This window comes from Eubalaena glacialis, chromosome 8, assembly GCF_028564815.1.
Source record: "Eubalaena glacialis isolate mEubGla1 chromosome 8, mEubGla1.1.hap2.+ XY, whole genome shotgun sequence".
In the NCBI taxonomy this organism is placed as follows: Eukaryota; Metazoa; Chordata; class Mammalia; order Artiodactyla; family Balaenidae; genus Eubalaena; species Eubalaena glacialis.
This window is the reverse complement of record NC_083723.1, coordinates 87,263,192-87,289,954: the sequence shown is the minus strand read 5'-3', so window position 1 is coordinate 87,289,954 and position 26,763 is coordinate 87,263,192. Positions and strand designations below refer to the sequence as shown.

General features: G+C 41.7%; 1 protein-coding gene across 3 annotated transcripts in view; it reads left to right on the top strand.

Moving 5' to 3' along the window:
• ELMO1 (engulfment and cell motility 1) overlaps window positions 1-26,763 on the top strand; it is a 560,600-nt gene that overhangs the window by 492,324 nt on the left and 41,513 nt on the right. For all 3 annotated transcript variants that reach the window (XM_061198670.1, XM_061198671.1, XM_061198669.1), the window contains one exon: window positions 18,512-18,675. In XM_061198670.1, coding sequence (XP_061054653.1) covers window positions 18,512-18,675 — 164 coding nt within the window. The remainder of the gene's footprint in view (window positions 1-18,511; window positions 18,676-26,763) is intronic.

Sequence of the window (26,763 nt, the reverse complement as noted above, 5' to 3'; positions counted from 1 at the left end):
TAGGAAATATATCAAAATAATAAAGTGAGACAGAATATACTCATTTAGTTACTGCTCAGTGTTCCAGTTTTCTCTCAACTTCATTTATGTATTTTGCCCTGTCCCTTATGGGTCAGTACATACCCTAGAACATACTTAGGGCTTGTCCCTTACCAGCTTTAGCTATCATTAATATTATGGCAATTTCAGAAATAAATCCCTTTGGATGTGGCTCAGCAACTGGCTCCTATCTTTCTCCTGTGATTTCCTCAATCCCTGGTAGCATTAACATTAGAGATAATTAAATTTGCTACCTTTACAGGATGACTTTCCATGGGGCACCTTTTCTTATAATTCAAGGCCTTCTAATGTCCTTTTTAACAAACTACTGACAAAGCCACTCTTAAGTTTCCTTTACTGGATGGGAATTATTACAGCTCAGATCCATTTATCCAGTGTCACACAAGTCGCTGGATATACTCGATAAACGACCCAAATTTTAACCTTCTTACAATTTAACACTTTAAATAAAAGCCAGCAAGCTTCACCTCATTGGAAAATTACTGTATGTCTGAAACAATTGGGATATCAATATCTGTCAGACAGCCTTCCTAGGTGTAACGTCTAAAGCAAGACTCATTGAGGTGACTCGCGTTCTCTGCATGGTGTTTACCCAGTAGTCATCACTCAAGTTTGTTCATTATGTGTTGGGGTGATGAGCCAACCACCGTACTCTCAGCTGGGGCTATAGCCTGTTTAGTTTGGCACTGATTAATGATGTGCCCAGAGTGAGCCATTCTCAGAACCATCTTAGAAACCCAGTTAGCCAAAGACAAATAGCTGGAACTTGGCCGATGGGAGCACAGGACGTGTGCTCTTGAGAGAGGGGGAGTCATTTAGAAACATCCGTATGACTTTTGGTTGTCTTAACTAGGGAAGAGGCAGGTTCTGCGGTAAAAAAAAAAAAGCCTTGGGGTGTGGTTTCTTGGTAGGCACCCCGGATTCAGTGTAAGGCATGTTACTGATGTATAATACTTGTACAACTGCATCATTTTTCTGTGCTTTGGGTCTCACCATTTATAAACTTGCTTATGGAGCCTACCTGCTTCCCAGCCACACCTTCAGACAAAAGGCACTTGTATCAGTAAGTATCTTGAGATGTTCCTTTTGAAGATCTTATGCCAAAGAACAAGCATCTATAGCTTTACGTTTTCTTTACCAAATGAACTTTACACACACACACACACACACACACAAAGTTTTAAGGGTAGTGTTTTTCTTGCCTTTGTACCTTATTTTTCCTTCTCATTTCATTCACCTGTTGTACCATGTTGGTTTGACATCCATTTCTTTACTCAAGATTTCTCCTCTTTACCTCTTTCTGTCCTTTAGGTGGGACAATAAGGAAGAGTTACATTGATCTTGAAGTTATAGAGAAAATGTCTCAGTGCTGATTAGAATGCTGGCCTTTTAGTGGTATCCCAAAACTGGGCACAGCACCTTATTTTATCCTTTCCAGAACGGACCTTCTCTCCCTATTACTGACAGAAAGCATCTCTGAAGTTCCATTGGCAGCTCCTGGCCCGAGACTTTAGGAATATTTATTTCCAAAAGATAAATAAACCCCTTTTTAGAGGGCATTTTTTCACTAGCCCATCCAAAAAGCTCAATTCAAAAGTTACAAGGATGCCCAAATCCACTTTGTGGGAGAAAATACAGAGATGAGAGGATGAGACCAAAGTTACACAGGAGGCAGGATAAGAAGAAAAATGCAAAGCCAGGTAGGCACTAGGTATCCTGGTTTAGTTATTAGTGTTTGACTTTATGACTTTGTTCCTCTGCTCAAAGATCTTAATTTTTCATCACTTCCTGCAAGATACAGTTCAGATTCTTCTACTTGGCAGCTACAGGCATCCATAGTTTGATCCTGACCTGTCCCTCACAGCTTACTTCCTACCCCTCTCCCTAAGTGAATAAGAATAAACAATAACCATCATGTATGTCTAGTCTCATAGAAGCTGCTCAACAAACATTCCTTTAATCCTTACACCACACTGCAAGGTCTACACTGTAATCTCCAGTTTACTGGGGATCTGAGGTTTAGGGAGGTTCAGAAATTTGCTCCAGGACACATAGATGGTAAAAGTGAGAGAGCCAAGAATCAAACCCAGTTCTGCCTGACTCCAGGGCTTGCTGTTTTCCTTTCACTAAAGCCAAAGTGATCTTGAGCAACTGCCTTTCTATTGGCTTCGAAAGCCCATCCCCCTCACTTCTCTTTTTAGATCTAAATCATACCCATCCTGCAGGACCCCACCCAGAACCTGCCTTGTTCATACAATGCTTCCTAACCACCCCAGCTGGAAGTGATCTCCCCTGCCAGGTAGGAGTCGGGAGATTTGGGCTCAAATCGCTACTGTGCCACTGTCTAGTGTGTGATTTTGAGTAAGTCACTTAATTCTACCTTGGCATATGCTGCAACCTGACCTCTATAGTTCTACCCAATCAAAAGTTGTAGAATTGTGAAGTTATATATAATTTCTTGTATGTGCTGAGTCCTGTATCTCTCTGCCTGCCTCACCCCCATTTCCCACTGGCTAGTACAGTGCCTTATGCAGAAGGAGGGGCACAGCAGATAGTATTGTGGAGAGACGCACTTACTCTTCAGTTCTAACTCACTCCCATTTATTTGTTTGTCTCTTTTATTCACTTAGTCATCCATTCATTTATTTCTTGCCAGGGCTGAATTTTTCTGTAACTTCCATGATCCTTCCTGAGATGTCCTAGAAGCCTCACCTCCACTTTTAGACAATATAGTTATTGGTTTGGGAAAAGTTATTGGGCAATACTTAATGCCTTGAGAGCAAGGACTTTTCATTTTTTATACTCAAAGCAGATAAAACAGAAGGAGAGGTCACTTTGACAATATGAGATCTCAGAAAAAGAAGTTTGGACAAATACCGATAAACACTTTGTAACATTTTCTGTGTCATGGCTCTTTCAGCATCTCATCAATCCTTGCGCACCTGTGCGTACCAGCCCATGGTTTCCAACCTGCACAGAAAAATGGATGGCTACCAATTAATTGAAGTCACCAGGTTTCAAGTTTGGTTCCAAAGGACTATCATCTTCTGTACCATCTTCAGTGACACTTGTCCCCTTTTGCTCCTAAAATCTTTGGCTCCTGCAGGTCCTAAAGCATTCCTTTAAGAGACAGTGATTCTGCTTATCCCATCAGCAGACACCACTGGGCAAAACAGATATCATCTTCCTCCCCGCTAATCCCCAGAAAATTCTTGGACTCTAGCTTTCACCTGTCAGATGTTCATGCTAATTGAAATTTGAAAAGAAGAGAAAAGGCGATTATGTTCAACATCAGAAGGCCTACAGTTTGAACAAGGAGACCCATGTCTTCCCACTATTTTATCCGTTCAACAAACGTGTCAGGCCCTCCTGAGTGTTTGGCACTGTTCTTAGGCCCATGACTAAGTCCTTTCCCTGGACAGTACACCATTTCCAAAGGTGTTAGTATTGGCTTCAATTGCCAAGATGGTAAGTGAGATAGAAATACTGTTTAGCTATTGGGCTGAACAACTTTCACAAGGACATAAAACTGAACATAATTTCAGGCCCTGAAAAAATTTGGTCTGGGGCATTGGGACTTTTAAGAAAGTCTAATCCAAAGTTATTGAACAGTCAAATGTGTTAGATAAGGTTAACTATTGCTGACCAACATCAGTTGCTTCAGAGATGATGGGTGGGTGCTCTTGTGAATACCAAATTCAATTGATTGGTAGGGACTGCCTGCAGACAGAGTCCTGGTTCAGCAGGAAAAAAAAGTGCCATGATAGATTAGTCATGTCTGCCATTGTCATGGGAGAGAAGAATGATGGTATATATGCCATATAATAGCCATCTATGCTGTTTCCTCCAAAGGACCCATCAGTAAGGGTGGGAATCACATTCAGGTGAAAGCATGGCAGACCCAGTGGATTTCTGGAAACTGTGGCAATAGCTGCCTTCATCCAGCTGAGAGAGATACAGTGAATGAGCAGAAAGGAAGAGATATTGAGTGGAAAAAACACAAAAACCATTTCAGATCTTCCTTGGGTACATTAGCTCCAAACCACCAAATGACTAAGGATTTTGCAGAATCAGGGCACTTTGGGCTGTTTTAATTGTCTGAGCTTTGTGGCCATGGTGGTTGACAGGTTCTCCTTTAAAGATGGCTCACAATTACTTTAGTATGGGAAGTGCTCTTCTGCCCTGGGACTGTGTAATACCAGCCACGGAAAAGAAAAGGCCTGGGGATTTATGAGATGTCACAGTTTACAACCATCTGGGAGAAATACAGCAGGATGTTGGTACAGTAGTGTGTTAACCAGAGTTAATCTATCATTGCTACTGTTATAAACACTCACTTTCCCTCTGCTTAAAACCATCGCACAGATTTGACCCCAGTCTTCACAAAGACGGGCCAGAAATCATCTTTTTTAAACATGTAACTCAGAAATACAGTCAAATTGACCTTCGGTTTACTAGACTGAGGGAGAAATTTCCCAGGTATGAGAAATTTTAAAATCCACTAGTGATAAAAAGAAAAATGAGGTATAGTCTCTTCCTTCAAAGGACTCAGGGTCCTACGGGGAAACCAGTAGTAAATACATAATTTCAGTACACTCTGAGAAGTGCAGTCCTTGAAGCGATCGGGCAAGAATAGAAATATGTTTGTATGCGCAAAAACCAGTGGTGTGCTAAATCATCACTTTGCTTTCCCTGCCCCCAAATCATATTGGTAATTCATACCCATAATAGCACTTACTGAGGGCCACTGTTATTATTTGTTTACACACCTACCTCCCACTAACTGCCTTTGAGTTCTGCAAGAGTGAGCATTGGATCTGGTTTTTGTGTTGCCAGCACTTCAGCCAGTGATTAGCATGTATTAGATGCCTGACAAATGTTAGCTGAGCTAATATGGGACTGAATATATACAGCTGACCCTTGAACTACATGGGGGTTAGGACGCCAACCCTCTGCGCAGTCAAAAATCCACATATGACATATGGTTTGGGCAGTTCCTTCATATCCGTGGCTCCACATCTAAGGATTCAACCAACTCCGACTCATGTAGTGCTGCTGTATTTACTATTGAAAAGAATCCACGAATAAGTGGATCCACAGGGTTCAAACCCATGTTGTTCAACGGTCAACTGTACTTCTAAAGCTTCTAATGCAATACCCAGAATTGACAACTTATTAGAGAAAATTTAGAAAATAAAACATATTTACTCTTAAGGTGTTTGTTGATGATTCAGCTGAATCTATTTGGAAATTAAAAAGCATACCATAGTGTTCTAAATTTCTCAGCAAAGAATGGTCCACTTATAATATCACACTGTAAACTATAGAAACAAACATTCGATATACCATTTTAAAACTGTAAAAACACAAGAAAATACTACATGTTATTTATGGATAAGGCATGTGTAGAATTATAAAAATATCTACAGAAAGAGTATATCTCTGGCAAGAGTAGAATGAGGAAAGGATGACACCTATGGCATTTTGTAGCTTTAAAAAAGACATCTAAAACAATTACGGCAAAATGTTGACATAAATAAAATTGCCATGGTGGATGATTATCTGCTGTATTATTTTCTGTTTGAAATATTTCATAATTTTAAAGTTTATAATTACTTTTTTATGAAGACTACTGGGTGGGAAAAAAAATATCGCACTCTTAATTTGATGCATACTGAAAGGGAAAAGTATTTGGACAAGTGTGGCCAGAACATTCCTTCCCCGTATGTCAGAGTTTAGACCAGTGGGCTCTGCTTAATTTAAGTCCCACTGCATGGCCATCCCCCCTGCCCGGTGTATCTGCTGAGGAGCATCCACCAACACCTGCGTTTTGGTGCCACTGTCCTTCTAAAGTGACTTGCCAAAGCAGTGATTCCTATGTCCTCTGAGTTCGGGAGCCTTGCCTGGTGGCAGAGCTGGTTTATAGAAGCCAGACCTTGCCTTTCCCACCCCGTATCCCCTGTGGTCTTGCCTGAGCAGTCTGCTTACGAAAAGTTTATTAAATCTCCCTTCCAGAGGGGCAGATTGTCCCCTTTCATTTGTTGCTATTTAACAGCTTAATGCAAAGTATGCTGGGAGAGCCAAATGTGTGAGGCTTCAGGATTCACCTCCATGTGAGACAGTAGGCAATGCATTTATTTCTTAATGGTGACTAATTTTAGAATAGTTTGGGGCTGATTTATCTGATTTTTTTTCTGTCCATTTTCCGTTTAGCTCATTCATTCACTCTGCGAATATTTTTGAAACTCATACTGGATGCTGGACACACAGAGATGAATTGGGTAAAATCCCACTGTCCACAGAGGTTGAGACACATGGGGGAAGCTCAACACATGAGCAGACGGTCACCGTTCACTGCTTTTCTTCACACCTTACCCATGAATGAGTGAAGAAGCGCAGTGAATGGATCTCAGATTTGTTGGTAAACAGCCCATAATGTTTAAAGGGTATCTGTGGATGCCATTTATCCATGAACAGACCTAGGAAATGGCTTATCATTTAGTACCGTGTATTTGGGCATCATCATTGTGGAACTTAAAAAAGAAAACTCCTTTCAGGCTCAGTTACTTCTTCAATAAAATTCCTCCCCTGCTTTTGGGGAGCTCCTAGGAGAGGCAGTCCAGCCCCTACCCCCCACCATGGTCAACCAGGGTACCATAGAGCACAGCACCTCGGTAGCAACTCTGGTTTGGGAGACTGGCCCGTTGGGAAGGTCATTCTTTGTAACTTTCAGAAGATTTGCCTAAGTCTTTGCTTTCAACACTTGAGCTTGACAAAGTATGGCTAAGTTTGGTAAACGAGCGTTAGAAAACCAACAGTAGCAGAATTATTAAAAATTTGTAGCCATTTTCCCCCAAACCTATTGGAAGAGAGTATTTCAACCTTCTTTGCCAGAAAACCAGCTCCGTTGGTTTCTGCCTTTCTCACCATTCATGGTCCCATATTTTGACTGACTGACTTAACATGTTGTTTATTCAAAGCTGTGGATTAAATGCCACCCACTAATATGATTGGTGTGGACTTTGCTTGCCTGAGGCCAGCATCCTCAGACACTGGTGAAAATAGCTTCCTGCTGTCCAACAGAGCCTTCAGTTAGCTAACCTGCAAATCTAGCCTGATTGCCGTATTAATTTGACTCCCCATTTCAGTGGGGAAAGGAAGCTTGGTCACACGACTGTTTGCCTCTTGATCTCTCTCCCCTCAAGGGCAGGATACAGAGGGAAGGCAGTGATCCCAAACCTCACCTTTTCTGTTTCCTCTTTTGAGCTGGCTTCCTGTGGCTGCTGAAGAAAGTGAGAAGGATGTTTCTTCCATATCCATTGTTCTTCAACAAACCCAGCACTAATTGATTTTAAGACTAATTGCTGGTTGAAAGGTTTATTCTTTTTACTGGCTATAAACATGCCTGAAACCTAAAATTAAAATGCCTTCTTGTGAGGAGGAGGGCAGCTCTTAGTGTCTTAGACTTTGGAATGTGAAATCACCCAGTTAGCACCTGCGCGGAATCGCAGGTCAGGCATTGTATAATGAGTTATTTGGGGGGCTAATGGCAAAGCCCTCAGAGCTCTCAGTTTGGATTATGATCAGATTCTCAGGATGCTTGAAGCTGCCTAAGCATCACTACCCCCGCCATCTGATTCCTACTTTATTTGTAGCTAAAACCAGGGGACGTTCTCAGCAAGCAAACAGCAGTACCAAGCAGCTAGCTCCCTTCCTAACTGCTCCGGTGCCATCTGCTTTGCTCTCCGGGTGAGTCTGAAAAGTCATCTTCTATACTCTCTCTAATAACAGTCCTCCGTCAGGTTCCCCAGGCCCGTCTGGACACTGCTAACCACAGGCTTGCCCGCTCAGGGTTGGCACTCGGGCTACTACCCTGTATCCGAAAACACTGATGCTGATTGCTGCCCAGGGGATTGTGGGTTTACTGGGGAGACGGCGGCTGCCCTTGCTAAAGCAAGCCCTTAAGTGACACCTGAGCCAGGTAGGCAGATGCTCGCACCACAGTGGCTGTGGCTGCCTCGGTGAGAAGCAGCCCACCGAGTGGAGGTGGCTTCTAAGAGCCCTGCCCAAGCATGCTCAGAGCAGACACTCTCTCCTGACCATCTCTGTGACTTCCCAGGTGAGAGCACTCATCTTGTCCCCACTGTAGCTGGTACCTGAAGGCCACCCCTTGGGGGAACTGAGGGCAGTAACAAGCTGAGGTCTGGGCTCCTCATCTGTAAGTTACATTGACATTTCTGAGGGAAGGTCGCATGTCCCTTTCTCTTTTCCTAGGAATGGCAACCATCATAGCTCCTTCCTACCTTCCTATGCCTCCTCATTTAGACCAGTAGCCCTCAACCCCAGCTGCACATTAGTACCCCCTGGGCGGCTTTGTAGAGCATGACTGGTGTCTGGAACCCATTCCAGACCAGATGAATCATAATCTCTGGGGGTGAGGCCAGGCAAAGGTACATTTTAAATTTTGTTGTAGACTGAGGGTTGGGAATTACTGATTTTGAGGCTATTTCTTTCTCTTAATCATTTGTCGAGTCCATCAGTCATAAATTAAACAGACATTTTGTCAATTACTGTGTGATCGGATCATGCAGACTCTGGATATGCAAGAGTAACCAAGGACGCAGCCCATGACATTATGGAACAGTCCTATGATGGGAGAATATGTGGTCCTACATTGCCTTTAGGGGGAGGGCTGCAGGTCAGAAATGGATTTCTAGAATTGAAGAATGAGCAAGTATTAGAAAGGAGGGCATTAGTCACAGGTGGAAGGAAGATCACAGATGAAGGCACGGGGTGAAGCTCAAGGCACGGAGAGGATCTCAGTGCGGCTAGGTCATGGGGTCTGAAGGGTGGTTCCAAGTAGGAGGCATCGGTTGGGGGGGTGGGAGTGGAAGGTAACCACGAGGGCCCGTGTGGTCACACTAGAGGAGCTGGTCTTCACCCGCAGGCAGTGCTGAACCAAGCAAATGATGTGATCAGATTTGCATTTGGGAAATAATCTGGCCTCTGTGAGGAGGGGCTGGAAGGGGTAAAGTTGAAGTCAGAGGTTGTTGGGTAAACCTGGACAGGTAATGGGGCAGGGGTCCAGGGACGAGTCAGTGAGAATGACGTGAAGTAGAGGAAGGGACAGATATTCAAGAGGTGAGTGAACATCACACCACTCCTGAAAACTATAATCCTCAGAGCAAAGTTCCCAACTTTCATGAACATTCAGGTTCCTAAGCCCAGGTAGTTCCATTATTTTGATCATTGCTACCTAGTTTTTCATCACTCACCAAAGACATAATGTAACCCAGAGTTGCATCACGGGCACAGTACAGATACGTGGCGTCCCGAGAACAGGCCTTGGCTATAAGCAGTTTGCATTCCAGACTCTAACTTGGGAGAAGTGAAACCAATGGACAGTCCCAGTCTACAGCGAACTGTTCTTATTCTCAGCTCTTGGGTACAAATCTTAGCTTTTAACGTGATGCATAACAAGCCTAGTATTTGCTGGGTTCGGAAATGCCATCTTAGAGAGGAACAGTCACGGTGACCTCACTGCCCACGTCACACACAGCACTGGCCTTTGGCCCAGGATTAGGTCATCATCAACCCCTCAGAGGGATGCCCACAGGAGCTTGGAGCTCAGAAGGCTGTTAAGACCCACTGGAGCAACAGAGACAAGGAGAAGTTAAATAGCTTGCTGATTCTTATGATTACTGCATGCCAGGGTTAGATCACGTCCTCTGTGAAGTGCAGAGGCGCTTTTTTGCCTTCATTAATGAACAAACTATTTCAAATTCATCTGGTATAATTGAGGACATGTGATGAAATCGAGGATGAGCTGGAGGTTGCACACCAGCTGAGCTGACCCTCTGTGATTTCAGAACAGTTTCTGTTCATTTACATTAAGCCGATCCCAAGGGGCCCTGGAGAGCCGGACCCGTCAGCAGGGGACTGCGCTGGTCAAACCCCAGTGGGAGGTATGGCAGGAGGAAGCAAAGGTGGGCCAAAGTATCTTCCAATCCCTGAAACCATTCAGGGGGAGAGTTGAGAGTACTGTTTAAAAAACCAACTCTTTAATCTGTCTGAATCAATTCTATTCAATGCAACGTAAATATAATCTTGAATTGCCCCGCACATGTTAGGAACCCCCCGGGTGGTCATGAGGTTGTTTGCACGCTGCAAGGAAGATTTTTTTCCTTTGGAGAAGCCGTCTTTAGGACTGTGATTCACAGGAAGCCTCATAATGATGGGTATAATGTATTGAGGTCAATGCTGTGCATCTTCTAATCCTAACTAAAGATATTCACCTCCACTTTAGAGACAAGGAAACAGATTCAGAGGAGCTGGAGCAATTTGCCAAGCTAAGTGAGTGACTGAGGCGGACTTGGAAATGAGCGCTGCCTGGCTCTAAAACCAGGCATTTTTCTTCCATACCAGGGCTTGGTAAACCACCACCTGCAGCCCAAGCCCAGCCCACCACCTGTCTTGTCAAATCAGGTTTCACTGGGACACAGCCACACTCATCATTACTTATTATCTGTGGCCACTTTCACGGCACCACAGCAGAGCTGATTAGTGACTACAGACACTATATGGTCCACAAAGCCTAAAATATTTATTATCTGGCCCTTAAGAGAAGTTTGCCAACCTCTGCTCTATGCCAAACTGCCCCAAAATAAATACAGAAAATTTAAATGCTGCTCCCTGGGCCCAGAAAGCATTTTTATTTTTCTCTTTCCTTCATTTATTACACTTGACACTACTCAGCAAAAACTCTCGTTTGCATGGACTGGCTTAGGCAGTCCACTCCCCAGCCGTGGCAAAACGACAAAGAAAAACCATCTTTAGTTTCCAGTTGTCCTAATTTTAAAGACCTCTGGAGGGTGGAGGGGAAAATCGACAGCCTACATCTGGGTCAATAATTGTCCCTGCCAGGTAAGTCACCAGTTTGTACCCTAACTTCTCGAACTTTTTCTGGGCAAGGCCACTTCTCCCCATGTTCTAACCTTGGAGAGCAGCCCCCAAAGTGATCCCAGTCTCCAGGAAGGTATCCTGCCTACACATGAGTACTTGGGGTCTTCCTTCCCCAAGACCCCTCTTCAGGCAGACTCCCTCCAATCTCTTGGTCCTTGTGAGCCTTCTGTCATTTTGTTTTGTGTAAAGAACATTCTTGGGAATAAAACTGGTCCAGTCCTGAAGCCCAGCGATGAGAACTGTCCCCCATGAGTCACTTTAAAGCTGGACTGCGTTGGCATCTGTCTTCTCCAAGATAGCCTTTTCTCACCATTATGAAGATAAATCCATTTAATGGGCACCACGGATTGGGGAAATTGCACTTTTTTGTAAGTGCTGACCCTCCTTTAGTGGTATACTGCTGTGGCTTCTTCAGAAACCCTCCACTCCGCTTCAGATCAGCCCCTTCCAGCTCAGCTCTGGAAGGAAGCCCAGAATGACCTCTGGAACCCTACGACACCATCTCAAAGCCACAGACGTTATTCTTTAGGCTGTATAAAAGTGCTCTTTGAAAACCCTGTTAACAGTCTTACAGTTCTGTTAAGGATGCATTTGTTTAATTCTACAGATGAAAGGTAGGAGCCTGAGACTCTTTGATATTGAACATATGAATCATTACAGTCTGGAAGATACTTGCTAAGTACCGTGGGCCACAATACAAATAAGAAACGGTGCCTCCTCTCCAGGGATTTACAATCTAGATGGGGTGAAAGGTACACCAATCACTAACTTAACTGCTTTACAGTGATATGACAAGAATTGCTACAGAGGCCATACTGAAGGCTCAGAAGTGGTGCTGGATGTCTGCTGAGATCAGAGGTTCTCACACTTGAGGGTACATCGGAATCACCGGGAGCAGCTGTTGAAACACTGATTCCTGTGCCCACTCCTAGAGTTTCTCATTCAGTGGGTCTGGGGTGGGCTGAGAAGTTGAATTTCTAGCAAGTTCCCAGGTGATACAGATGTGGTCTGGGAATATTTTTATAGGAGAAACCTCTGACATAATTTCATTATCAGAAGGTAAGAGAACTCACATTTGCTGTGATTCTAGTATGTTCCATTTAATGTATCAGGTACTTTGCATGTAATATCTTGAATAGATTTTTCAGCAACCCTGTGAACTCTGTACTATGCTTACATAGTAGTATGCATGCTACTGTGTCAATGCTTCCACTTTACATGAGCAAACTAAGGCTTGAGGAGGGGAACTCACGTTTGCTAAGTATCTACAATGTACCTTAAAGGGTGTTAGGCTTTATCTCATTAACAATAACCTGATGAATCCCAAATGATTCGTTCTCCCAGTTTATAGATGATGCAGATGAGTCTGGGAGGGATTGAGTGTCTTGAGGAAGTCTGCAGCCTGGCTTCAAAATTGTGTGTGCTGAGCTCTAAAGGCTGTGAAACTATCCTGAAACCAGTACCCAAGTGTTTGCTGAAAACTACCAACGTGGGCTCCAAAAGCATATTTTCTTTAATACCTGAGTCATGCACTGCCTACCTTCTGCCTTTGCTCTTGCCGGTCCCTCTGCCTGGATTCCCCTTTCCTCTTCCTTCACCTCATAACTCCCATTCATCCTTCAAGTCCCAGCGACAATTTTGTCTCAACCATGTAGACTTTGCTGACATCCCTCCTTTCCCCAGCTGGACCAGGAATAAAGACTCCTTTGTATGTGTCCCAACATACTTTATGTTATTGAATCCCATCATACCTCCCAAATCCTCTGGTGATTTATCATTAGTAACAGAAGAAACAATCCACGGTTTTCATCTTAACCAGCAAAGCCATCCACCATCTGCCCAGCCTTACCTTGCAGCCCCACCTCATTTGTCCAACTAAACGAAACCACCAGCCACTCTTCCCCACCCAGAGCTGTACTCTTCTCCTTCCGAGCCTTGGCTCATGCTGTTTCTCCCACCAAGACTGGCTCCTTCCCTGCACCTCTTTGTGTCTACATCTTGCTTCTCCTTAAGCCCCAGCCAAAGTCCCTGTGCTGTACCCTCAGCCCACTGGCCCTTAGAGGGGCTCAGTAAGTATTTGGGGGATAAACACCTTGCCCTTGCTCCACTGTGACATCACTTCCTCTCTTGGGGGAGGCAAGTACGTGCATGTCTTTCACTCTCCCAGACCGGGAGTTCATTCAGCACAAGCGCTCACTCACAGGGCCTTGTACACTGTAGGTGCTCAAAAACAGTTGTTGAATGAATGGATGAATGATACTGGATAAAGATGTGGCTCTAAAGGCAGGGTCAAAGAGGTGATGGAGGCTCAGTGGATCAGGAGCACATTGCAGTTAACAGCAGTGAAACCAGAGCGTACAGTTAGACCAACAGCACGCTCGATTCTATTCAGGGACCCCCAGCACTTACACCTTTAATCCACTCCAGGGAGCCAAAAGGTTTTCTCCATTTGAAGTACAAGTGTCTTGTGAGACCTCCCACTTCTTTTGTATTTAACATGTGACATTATTACAGCAAACATGTACTGGGAAGATTCCAGAAACACATGGCTCAGACCACAGGCACGGTTCAGGCCTTGATTAAATAATGTCAATACCAAATTCAGATTCTAAGAGTATGTTTTCTTTGAAAACATACTGTAGCAAAGCACATGTTGTAATTAAGCAAAGCACATGTTGTAATTAAGTTTTAAGTTCATTGATTTGCTGATGCCTCTGCAGCACCGTCTGTGGGTTTTTCAAACGGTGATTAAAGGTCTGATAATTTCCAAAGAGGACAGAGTTAAGGATGGTGGTTGTGAGTGTCTTGATTTAAATCGCACATATAGAGCATTAACAGAGACTTTATGCCATCAGTTCTAATCCTTGTAGAAGCTCCTTTGCAAAGGAATAGAAGACTATTTGACCTATCTGACTATTTTGTCCCTTCTTAAAAAAACAATGACATCTATCGTGGGGGTCACTGTGCTTGGCACACGGAGTGACCATAGAACAATGGTCAATGGCCAGTGCCAAGCAAAACTGTGAAGTAGGCAAAACCAGTCTTTGGCTGCTGTTTTATGCTGTATACCTACCACTTGCATCCCTTTCCCTAGGGCCAGGGCCCTCTAGACCTCGTCTCCCTTATCAACCTACTCTTAGGAAATGGGCTATATTTTCTTCAAATTGAAGTGTAAATGATTGCTGGGGATTTAAAGGATTGTTCCACTTATGGATGCTTACATCTAGCAGGGATCGAAGTCTTAAGCTAGAGAAATGGAACACTAACTGGATTTTAAGCATAAGATACAAGTAGGAGCTGCAAAGTTTCCCATACTTACATAGGGGATTATCATCATTTCCATGCAAAGGTACAACCATGAGCATATAAATGAAGATGATTTTTTAAGTTATTTCTTATCAAAGCAGCTTTGTTGTTTCTATCCAGCTTCCTTCTCCTATTTTTTCTCCAATCTGGGCAACCTCAGCCCCATAAGCTGGTACTCCTGCATACTTCATTGCATATATTTGTTGAGATCTTTGGTTGAAAGTGAAAAGAATCCCATTCAAACCATTTTAAGAAAAGAAAAAAGCTTATGTAACCAAACCAGCAAACGTCAGGGTTGAACTGACTTTGTGGTTGAATATGGCGTCACCGTTATTAACACATTCTTTCACACACACACACACACACACACACACACATACACACGCACACACAAACTTTCTTCTGTCTGATTCTACTGGCATTGGTCTCATCATCTTCCACTTTCCCGAGTATTAAGGGACAGTCTTACAGGTCTCAGTTTGAGGGGGAAAGAGCATGCTTCAGCTCTGCCTCAAGTCAAGTCAGGAAAGTCTGGGGAAGGATGCTGATTGGTCAGTTCATGTCACATGCCCACTTACTAGCATGATCATTGTGTCTAGTCACATGTAGTCTGGTGACTGTCATCTCTGACACCCCTTAAGAAACACATGAAGAAGGGGAATCACCTGGCCCTCTGGGCTTCTGTCTTCTTATCTATAAAACAAGGGAAGTGGAGATAGCTCTAAAACTCTCTTCAGCATTAACCTGATTCTATTTTAAAATCTCTTCTTCATTTTTGGCATTCAAATGGCTATATCTTTGTCTCTCTTACATGTCTTACCTCCCATCAGAAGGTCAAATAACATTAGGACATGACAGTTACCTCCTTGGCTCAACTCAGAGTTCCTCTAAATGAGGAAAGGGGCAGCTCCTGTGGTGCCCCTCACATGAAACTGCAAAGTGTTATAATTCAGCCTGGACCAAATTTAGCCACCATTTATACTGCATGATATGAGATGGTAACAATTTCAAAATTTGTGAAGCATTCCAAATTTAGCATTTTGCCTGAGTAAATAAAGAAGCAGATCAGGTGGAAGGTCAACTGGAAATTTAGTGTTTTGCCTGAGTAAATAAAGAAGCAGATCAGGTGGAGGGTCAACTGGAAATTTTCCTCTCTGCCGTTGTGCTGGGGGCATGAAACAATGTTTATGTAACTGGTTCCAATTCAGATACAGCCCAGGTTCCAAGTGGCTAAGATGTGGTCATTTCCATATTATTTACCTGTTTCCATACCACCGAACAGCCATTCTTTCTGCAAAATCCATGTGATGTCTTCTTCTCTGAAATACCTTCCCCCCCTGCCAGCAGTGTTCATCCGTCCACCTGCTCTGTCGCGTCCACACTTCTGCTGTCATGATCTTTGTCCCTCCTGGCTCTCTTATTAGACCCTTCGTTCACATTAAGGCAAGGGCCTTAATGTCCCTTATACTGTCCACCCAGTATAGACACATGGTAAGCACTCAGCAATGTTTGCTGTGTTGATGTCACAAATAATGCTTCTCAAGCAAATTTTTGTTAATAGCTTCTATCAATACAGTCTGATTTATAGTAAGCTAATAACCAGTTGAGTTATACTGAAGAGAGCAACCCAGCCATGGCCCTAGAAACTCCCATGAGACAGTGGTCTGGAAGACAGTTGCCTTCATGCCTTTATATCACTGTTGTCACCAGCAACCTCTTCTTCACAGGGCAAGCATGGCACGCAGGTCCTCTGAGAATAGTGGTGCCTACTGGATAAAGCAGATCTATAAGTGGATGATACAGATCTGTTATCCTTCACTGTTTCGTCTGAAGTTTCCCGCCATTAGATTTATTTCTTGTGATAAAATATTGCTTCCCAGATAGCCCCTATGAAAATGCAAATAGGTTACCTAGTAGAGGGTATTCTTACTGTGGACATGGATTCCTAAAGGTCAGAAGCATATAAGGAAAAATGAGGGTTGATATCACTTGAAAATAGATAGACCTGTTTGTCTCGCAGCCACCTATGACTCATCTTACCCTCGGTTCAGCCATGTTCAGCTGACTAAAGGAAAATGAGGTTGACATGGGATTCCTGGTTGCACGAGGACACTGCAAGCAATGTGTATGCAGATGACTAAAGAGTGAGGATATCGGGCATCCCTGAGCTGAGGGAACTCATGGGCTTGTGGGTTCCCCTGATGCTCAGGTTTTTCTGAAGGCATATTGGGTTTTGCTACCAAGGAGGACTGACTTTCTTGTTCAGCCTCCCGATGTCTCTAGACCCCAGCAAATCACTGGACAGGTCCTCACATGATAGGACAGCTATAGGAGAGACATACACTTGGAGAAAGCAACCTGCACCATCAGAGAGGGGGCAGCACCATTAAACAGAGCTCAGCAAGTGCAAGGAGCTGTCCCATGTTTGGAGGATATTTCAGCTGTCTAATATGTCCCAAGGTAGTGAGATTTTTCCCATCACCTGGCCATCAGGCAGGTTTGAAAGTTCTGGATTGCCACGGTCTTTTCCATGCTGTAAAACTGTTACTTCTATTACAATAACATTTCATAAAAGTGGCATTTTGGTGGGACTAGTCAGTGAACAATTACTGAAGTATCCACCATGCGTGAATTGTTGAATGAACAACTGATTAGAAGCCATAGGAGCAGACTGAGATCACATTTATAGTGACAGGAGAGATACCCCAGGGCTGTTCAACACCCAATGTATGCTCTGTCCACCATACAGGTATCTTAGAATTCAACTAGATATCTGTGACCTTGGACACGTTCTCAATCCTTCTGAGTCTCCATTTTCTTACCTTTTTAAAAAAATTTTTATTTTATATTGGAGTATAGTTGATTTACAGTGTTGTGTTGGTTTCAGGCGTACAGCAAAGTGATATAGTTATGCATAGTCATATATCTATTCTTTTTCAGATCCTTTTCCCACAGAGTACTGAGTCCATTTTTCTTATCTTTAAAATAGTGTTAAAAGCACCTACGCTACTGTATTGGAAAGAGGATTAAATGAGGTGATGAACAGCAAAGTGCCTGGCACAGAACCTAGCACATAATTGAGGTGCATTTGTGATTTTTTCTTATTTGTAAATTGCAAACGACCCAAAAATGGTGGTATGGGGGGCAGTATAATACAGTGTTTACAGTCCTAAGTTCAAATCTCAGCTCACTCACCTACCAATCAGCTGTATGATTTTGAACTAGTTAACTTAAGGTTTCGAAGCTTCAGTTTCTTCATATGGAAATGTAAAAGATGATAATATCTACCTCATGGATTTGAGTAGATTAAGAGAAGGAATATATATAAGGCACCTTCCATAGTATCTGGCACATAGTAGGTACGTTATCAAGGGTAACAATTGTTCTCATCTGTAATGTAGAATTAAAAAAAGAAGCAGCAAGATTACAGTCTCTTGGATGCCTCTGTGTGTTTTCTGGTCTTTTCCTGCCCTAGATATTCTGATGAAGATGAATCCACATTAATAGAGGCAATGGTTAATTGCCTCCTTGTGGGCTGGACCTGTCCTAAAGCAGAAAATTACCATATTCTTCTTTCTTGAGGTTTCCAATGGGATATGTCTATTCTAATTCAGTAGACCTCTTTTTTTAGTGCCTGGCTCAAAGAGGCAATACCACATGCACATTTCCAAATACATCATCTGTGTGAACACTCAGGCCTTAACTACATGGGGAAAGCAATCCAGGAGGGGCGGGTGTGGGTATTATTTCACATTCACTTGAACTGGTGCCAACCAAACTTCCACAGTTAATTGTGTCTCAGCGATTTTCTCCTGGAAAAAAATGATTATGCAGACTTCTAGCTGTTGCTTGGACTTCTTTCGTTCTTGAATTTGCATTGTTTACAGTCACATAATATATCAAGCAAATGAATATGCATATATCCTCCCACCCCAAGTCTCCCGCGGTCCCCCCCCATTTCATAGTTAGTCAATCCACCTCCTTCCTTGCGGTTCCAGCGGTACAGGAGAAAATAGAAGCTGTACATCACGGTAGTTGACTCTTTGGAAAAGCACTCTTGAAGTTAGGGCTGAGAGTGCAAACTAAAGGGATCAGTGAGTAGGGAACCATTATCTGTGGAAGACTTTTCTGAATGGGTAAGGTCAATCCCCAGGAAAATTATGGTCTTCCTTTAATCTCACAGGTAATGCAGGTGGTGAAGGAGCAGGTTATGAGAGCTCTTACAACCAAGCCTAGCTCCCTGGACCAGTTCAAGAGCAAACTGCAGAACCTGAGCTACACCGAGATCCTGAAAATCCGCCAGTCTGAGAGGATGAACCAGGAAGATTTCCAGTCTCGCCCGATTTTGTAAGTTACCCCTGACCTCTCCCTTCTCAAAGGCTCTGACGCACCATTTCTAGAGTGAAAGCTTATCACGCAGCTGGGTTGTATTGTGAGCTCTTTATGGAAGGCCAACAAAAGAGCTCTACTCAGTTCCTGAAGTCTCAGCAACTCCTTGAGAAACACTGGGCAGGGGTGGGCTAGGAGGAGATGGAGACAGGTGCTGGCAAGAGACTCTAAACCGAGAAGTGACCCAGTGACTGACGAGTCCTCTAAGAATTTGCAGCTGAAAAGTTTGAAACCTTTTGTAATACTTGGGACAATTTTGTTTTGCCCATGAAGCTATATTCTATGTAGGTACCCTTGAGTGGCAAGATGTTCTGCCCCAGCCAGAGTGAGACCTACCAATAATTAAAGCAATATGAACATTGAAGTATCATGAGTAGGAGGGAGGGAGAGCCAGCTTGAGAGGAAGAGAGAGACCCACTTTCTCCCTGCCCCGTTGGCTCTGCTTTGAGTCAGAACGTCTCATATGGCTCTTGTGACTATCAACCCACAGGCCTAAGGTGGAGAACCAGGGGACCCCTTTTTATAGGACTTTGTATCAGATGCACTTGCAACGGTTGTATAATTTCGTGAATCTCCATCTTTAAGATGTTCTGAACCTTGAACATGAACACTGTTTTGGACTATTTTGTTTGCTTTATCTTTCTTAGTATTGGCCTCTTTATCTTCCCTTGTTCTTTTCTAAGAGCTAGGTCAGCGCTGTTACCTTTATAATTTATAGGGAAGGGAATAGGAAACAGGGTTGGGGGTAAGGAAAGTGTTTGACATTTATTCTTATTGTTCCCTCGGAAGACTGGACACAGCTTCTTCTGAGCTTTCGATGAAGCCATCTTACATCATAGGTGTCATGAAGTTCATCTTAAACCTTTCTCTCTAATTCTTTTTCTTTCTTCCCCCTTTCTGTTTCTTGCTTTCGTATATTTGACATGTTTAATGATTGGCAATTTGCAAAGCACCTCCTCATGCTATTTCATTTCCTCACACCTGTGTGAGGTAGGCCAATCTCATTCCCATTCGAGGACCAGGATATAGTCTAGAGAAGGGAGGACCTTGTTGACAAGAGGACGAACCAGGACTTGAACTCCAGCCCACTGATCCCTTAGCTAATTCTTCATCTACCCTACCAGAGCTCCTTTGCCAAGTGCAAGACTAAGATGAAGTGTTAAAAAGTGCACAGAAAAAAACCGTAGCCAAGCTATAGTGTCTACTTTGTGTTTATTTTCAAGCCTTAAGAAGCACCATTAGAAGCTGCAGAGCAGAACTGCAGGCTTTAGTGGGGATGAAGTTAGGCAGCAAGGGAGGGGAAATGCTTCCTCAGGGTCTTCGGCTCGCATCTGCATTAAACTATACCCACACTGGGCAGCAGGCAGCTCTCATGAGAGGCAGAGCTGGGGTTTTGCTTTGGTCCTCAACTAGAAGTTAACAGCCCCGTATACCAAGCAGAAAGAACTTCAAATAAATGACTCCTCCGAGATGCAGTTTCTTTCTTTTTTAAAATCTTTTTACTGAAGTATAGTTGATTTACAATGTTGTGTTAGTTTCAGGTGTACAGCAAAGTGATTCAGTTTCAGATAGGTAGATAGATACTTTTTCAGATTCTTTTCCCTTATAGATTACTACAGAATATTGAGTATAGCTCCCTGTGCTATACAGTAGGTCCTTGCTGGTTATCTGTTTCATACATAGCAGTGTGTATATGTTAATCCCAAACTCCTAATTTATCCCTCCCCTTCCCCCTTGGTAACCACAAGTTTGTTTTCTATGTCTGTGGGTCTATTTCTATTTTGTACATAAGTTCATTTATATCATTCATTTTTTTTTAGATTCCACATATAAGTGATTTCATAAGATATTTGTCTTGCTCTGTTCGGCTAGCTTCACTTAGCACGATAACCTCTAGGTCTATCCATGTTGCTGCAAATGGTATTATTTCATTTTGTTTATGGCTGAGTAGTATTCCATGGTATGTATATACCACATCTTCTTTATCCACTCCTCCGTTGATGGCATTTAGGTTGCTTCCATGTCCTGGCTATTGTAAACAGTGCTGCAATGAACACTGGGGTGCATGTATCTTTTCAAATTATGGCTTTCTCCAGATATATGCCCAGGAGTGGGATTGCAGGATTATATGGTAGCTCTATTTTTTAATTTTTTTTTTTTTCCACACACACTGTATTTAATTTTTACAAGAGATAAATAGACTGACACCAAGCATTGTACATGGATGACCACAACAAAAGCAACAATGATTGCAATTACCAAACATGAAACACCCTCATACTATGTCATAATATTGACATTCAGTCCAGTAATCCTCCACTGCAACAGCTCCTTTACTTTGCAGTGAAAATTGATTTGTATATTCTTTGCCTCTGAGTTCTTGTGGGATTTTTTCTTTTTTTAAATTCAACCAGAAAGTCACAAAAATTATACTCATCCTCATCAGTTCACTCAGTCCCATGTAATTAATTTTTTTTTTTCATCTTGATCTTTTGTTAGCACTTTTATGAGCTCATCAGTTTTTCATTAGAGTTCTGAAAATGCTTATTCATTCAGTTCAGCAGTACAGTCAGGTACCAGAAACCTGTAGTTGTCAGAGTCTTTTCCATGAATTTCCTGAAGATGAAACCCTTTTATAGGAACATATTAACAAAAGCATCAGAGTACACCCAGAACTGTCTGTAAATGACAAAAGACTTAAAAATGACCACGGTTAAAGATTTGATGAAAGTTCATAATAATGCAGTTGACAAGAAAATTAGTTATTTCTGAGATATACATTTTAAAGTAATAACTAGGATTATGACTTATAACATTATACCAGAACATATAAGATTTTTAGAAATTTCATGTAATGTCTGAAACATTTATATTAACATATTTCCATACAAATAACCCAATGAAAGTTTAGTATTAGTTGTTTTGTTTGTTTGTTTATACTGCAGGTTCTTATTAGTCATCAATTTTATACACATCAGTGTATACATGTCAATCCCAATCGCCCAATTCAGCACACCCCTATCCCCACCCCACCGCAGTTTTCCCCCCTTGGTGTCCATATGTCTGTTCTCTACATCTGTGTCTCAACTTCTGCCCTGCAAACCGGCTCATCTGTACCATTTTTCTAGGTTCCACATACATGCGTTAATATACGATATTTGTTTTTCTCTTTCTGACTTACTTCACTCTGTATGACAGTCTCTAGATTCATCCACGTCTCAACAAATGACTCAATTTTGTTCCTTTTTATGGCTGAGTAATATTCCATTGTATATATGTACCACAACTTCTTTATCCATTCGTCTGTTGATGGGCATTTAGGTTGCTTCCATGACCTGGCTATTGTAAATAGTGCTGCAATGAACATTCGGGTGCATGTGTCTTTTTGAATTACGGTTTTCTCTGGGTATATGCCCAGTAGTGGGATTGCTGGGTCATATGGTAATTCTATTTTTAGTTTTTTAAGGAACCTCCATATTGTTCTCCATAGTGGCTGTATCAATTTACATTCCCACCAACAGTGCAAGAGGGTTCCCTTTTCTCCACACCCTCTCCAGGATTTGTTGTTTGTAGATTTTCTGATGATGCCCATTCTAATTGGTGTGAGGTGATACCTCATTGTAGTTTTGATTTGCATTTCTCTAATAATTAGTGATGTTGAGCATCTTTTCATGTGCTTCTTGGCTGTCTGTATGTCTTCTTTGGAGAAATGTCTATTTAGGTCTTCTGCCCATTTTTGGATTGGCTTGTTTGTTTCTTTAATATTGAGCTGCATGAGCTGTTTATATATTTTGGAGATTAATCCTTTGTCCGTTGATTCGTTTGCAAATATTTTCTCCCATTCTGAGGGTTGTCTTTTCGTCTTGTTTATGGTTTCCTTTGCTGTGCAAAAGCTTTGAAGTTTCATTAGGTCCCATTTGTTTATTTTTGTTTTTATTTCCATTACTCTAGGAGGTGGATCAAAAAAGATCTTGCTGTGATTTATGTCAAAGAGTGTTCTTCCTATGTTTTCCTCTAAGAGTTTTATAGTGTCCAGTCTTACATTTAGGTCTCGAATCCATTTTGAGTTTATTTTTGTGTATGGTGTTAGGGAGTATTCTAATTTCATTCTTTTACATGTAGCTGTCCAGTTTTCCCAGCACCACTTATTGAAGAGACTGTCTTTTCTCCATCGTATATCTTTGCCTCCTTTGTCATAGATTAGTTGACCATAGGTGCGTGGGTTTATCTCTGGGCTTTCTATCTTGTTCCAGTGATCTATGTTTCTGTTTTTGTGCCAGTACCATATTGTCTTGATTACTGTAGCTTTGTAGTATAGTCTGAAGTCAGGGAGTCTGATTCCTCCAGCTCCGTTTTTTTCCCTCAAGACTGCTTTGGCTATTCGGGGTCTTTTGTGTCTCCATACAAATTTTAAGATGATTTTTTCTAGCTCCGTAAAAAATGCCATTGGTAATTTGATAGGGATTGCATTGAATCTGTAGATTGCTTTGGGTAGTATAGTCATTTTCACAATGTTGATTCTTCCAATCCAAGAACATGGTATATCTCTCCATCTGTTGGTATCATCTTTAATTTCTTTCATCAGTGTCTTATAGTTTTCTGCATACAGGTCTTTTGTCTCCCTAGGTAGGTTTATTCCTAGGTATTTTATTCTTTTTGTTGCAATGGTAAATGGGAGTGTTTCCATAATTTCTCTTTCAGATTTTTCATCATTAGTGTATAGGAATGCAAGAGATTTCTGTGCATTAATTTTGTATCCTGCAACTTTACCATATTCATTAATTAGCTCTAGCAGTTTTCTGGTGGCAGTTTTAGGATTCTCTATGTATAGTATCATGTCATCTGCAAACAGTGACAGTTTTACTTCTTCTTTTCCAATTTGTATTCCTTTTATTTCTTTTTCTTCTCTGATTGCCGTGGCTAGGACTTCCAGAACTATGTTGAATAATAGTGGTGAGAGTGGACATCCTTGTCTCGTTCCTGATCTTAGAGGAAATGCTTTCAGTTTTTCACCGTTGAGAATGATGTTTGCTGTGGGTTTGTCATATATGGCCTTTATTATGTTGAGGTAGGTTCCCTCTATGCCTACTTTCTGGAGAGTTTTTATCATAAATGGGTGTTGAATTTTGTCAAAAGCTTTTTCTGCATCTATTGAGATGATCATATGGTTTTTATTCTTCAATTTGTTAATATGGTGTATCACATTGATTGACTTGCATATATTGAAGAATCCTTGCATCCCTGGGATAAATCCCACTTGATCGTGGTGTATGATCCTTTTAATGTGTTGTTGGATTCTGTTTGCTAGTATTTTGTTGAGGATTTTTGCATCTATATTCATCAGTGATATTGGTCTGTAATTTTCTTTTTTTGTAGTGTCTTTGTCTGGTTTTGGTATCAGGGTGATGGTGGCCTCATAGAATGAGTTTGGGAGTGTTCCTTCCTCTGCAATTTTTTGGAAGAGTTTGAGAAGGATAGGTGTTAGCTCTTCTCTAAATGTTTGATAGAATTCACCTGTGAAGCCATCTGGTCCTGGACTTTTGTTTGTTGGAAGATTTTTAATCACAGTTTCAATTTCATTACTTGTGATTGGTCTGTTCATATTTTCTGCTTCTTCCTGGTTCAGTCTTGGAAGGTTATACCTTTCTAAGAATTTGTCCATTTCTTCCAGGTTGTCCATTTTATTGGCATAAAGTTGCTTGTAGTAGTCTCTTAGGATGCTTTGTATTTCTGCGGTGTCTGTTGTAACTTCTCCTTTTTCATTTCTGATTTTATTGATTTGAGTCCTCTCCCTCTTTTTCTTGATGAGTCTGGCTAATGGCTTATCAGTTTTGTTTATCTTCTCAAAGAACCAGCTTTTAGTTTTATTGATCTTTGCTATTGTTTTCTTTGTTTCTATTTCATTTATTTCTGCTCTGATCTTTATGATTTCTTTCCTTCTGCTAACTTTGGGTTTTGTTTGTTCTTCTTTCTCTAGTTTCTTTAGATGTAAGGTTAGATTGTTTACTTGAGATTTTTCTTGTTTCTTTAAGTAGGCTTGTATAGCTATAAACTTCCCTCTTAGAACTGCTTTTGCAGCATCCCATAGGTTTTGGGTTGTCGTGTTTTCATTGTCATTTGTCTCTAGGTATTTTTTGATTTCCTCTTTGATTTCTTCAGTAATCTCTTGGTTATTTAGTAACATATTGTTTAGCCTCCATGTGTTTGTGTATTTTATGCTTTTTCCCCTGTAATTCATTTCTAATCTCATAGCGTTGTGGTCAGAAAAGATGCTTGATATGATTTCAATTTTCTTAAATTTACTGAGGCTTGATTTGTGACCCAAGATGTGATCTATCCTGGAGAATGTTCCGTGCACACTTGAGAAGAACGTGTAATCTGCTGTTTTTGGATGGAATGTCCTATAAATATCAATTAAATCTATCTGGTCTATTGTGTCATTTAAAGCTTCTGTTTCCTTATTTATTTTCATTTTGGATGATCTGTCCATTGGTGTAAGTGAGGTGTTAAAGTCCCCCACTATTATTGTGTTACTATCAATTTCCTCTTTTATAGCTGTTAGCAATTGCCTTATGTAATGAGGTGCTCCTATGTTGGGTGCATATATATTTATAATTGTTATATCTTCTTCTTGGATTGATCCTTTGATCATTATGTAGTGTCCTTCCTTGTCTCTTGTAACATTCTTTATTTTAAAGTCTATTTTATCTGATATGAGTATAGCTACTCCAGCTTTCTTTTGATTTCCATTTGCATGGAATATCTTTTTCCATCCCCTCACTTTCAGTCTGTATGTGTCCCTAGGTCTAAAGTGGGTCTCTTGTAGACAGCATATATATGGGTCTTGTTTTTGTATCCATTCAGCAAGCCTGTGTCTTTTGGCTGGAGCATTTAATCCATTCACGTTTAAGGTAATTATCGATATGTATGTTCCTATGACCATTTTCTTAATTGTTTTGGGTTTGTTTTTGTAGGTCCTTTTCTTCTCTTGTGTTTCCCACTTAGAGAAGTTCCTTTAACATTTGTTGTAGAGCTGGTTTGGTGGTGCTGAATTCTCTTAGCTTTTGCTTGTCTATAAAGCTTTTGATTTCTCCATCAAATCTAAATGAGATCCTTGCCAGGTAGAGTAATCTTGGTTGTAGGTTCTTCCCTTTCATCACTTGAAGTATATCATGCCACTCCCTTCTGGCTTGTAGAGTTTCTGCTGACAAATCAGCTGTTAACCTTATGGGAGTTCCCTTGTATGTTATTTGTCGTTTTTCCCTTGCTGCTTTCAATAATTTTTCTTTGTCTTTAATTTTTGCCACTTTGATTACTATGTGTCTCGGCGTGCTTCTCCTTGGGTTTATCCTGTATGGGACTCTCTGCGCTTCCTGGACTTGGGTGGCTATTTCCTTTCCCATGTTAGGGAAGTTTTCGACTATAATCTCTTCAAGTATTTTCTCTGGTCCTTTCTCTCTCTCTTCTCCTTCTGGGACCCCTATAATGCGAATGTTGTTGCGTTTAATGTTGTCCCAGAGGTCTCTTAGGCTGTCTTCATTTCTTTTCATTCTTTTTTCTTTAGTCTGTTCCGCAGCAGTGAATTCCACCATTCTGTCTTCCAGGTCACTTATCCGTTCTCCTGCCTCAGTTATTCTACTATTGATTCCTTCTAGTGTAGTTTTCATTTCAGTTATTGTATTGGTCATCTCTGTTTGTTTGTTCTTTAATTCTTCTAGGTCTTTGTTAATCATTTCTTGCATCTTCTCAATCTTTGCCTCCATTCTTATTCCAAGGTCCTGGATCATCTTCACTATCATTATTCTGAATTCTTTTTCTGGAAGGTTGCCTATCTCCACTTCATTTAGTTGTTTTTCTGGGGTTTTTCCTTGTTCCTTCATCTGGTATATAGCCCTCTGCCTTTTCATCTTGTCTATCTTTCTGTAAATGTGGTTTCTGTTCCACAGGCTGCAGGACTGTAGTTTTTCTTGCTTCTGCTGTCTGCCCTCTGGTGGTTGAGGCTATCTAAGAGGCTTGATGGGAGGCTCTGGAGGTGGGTAGAGCTGA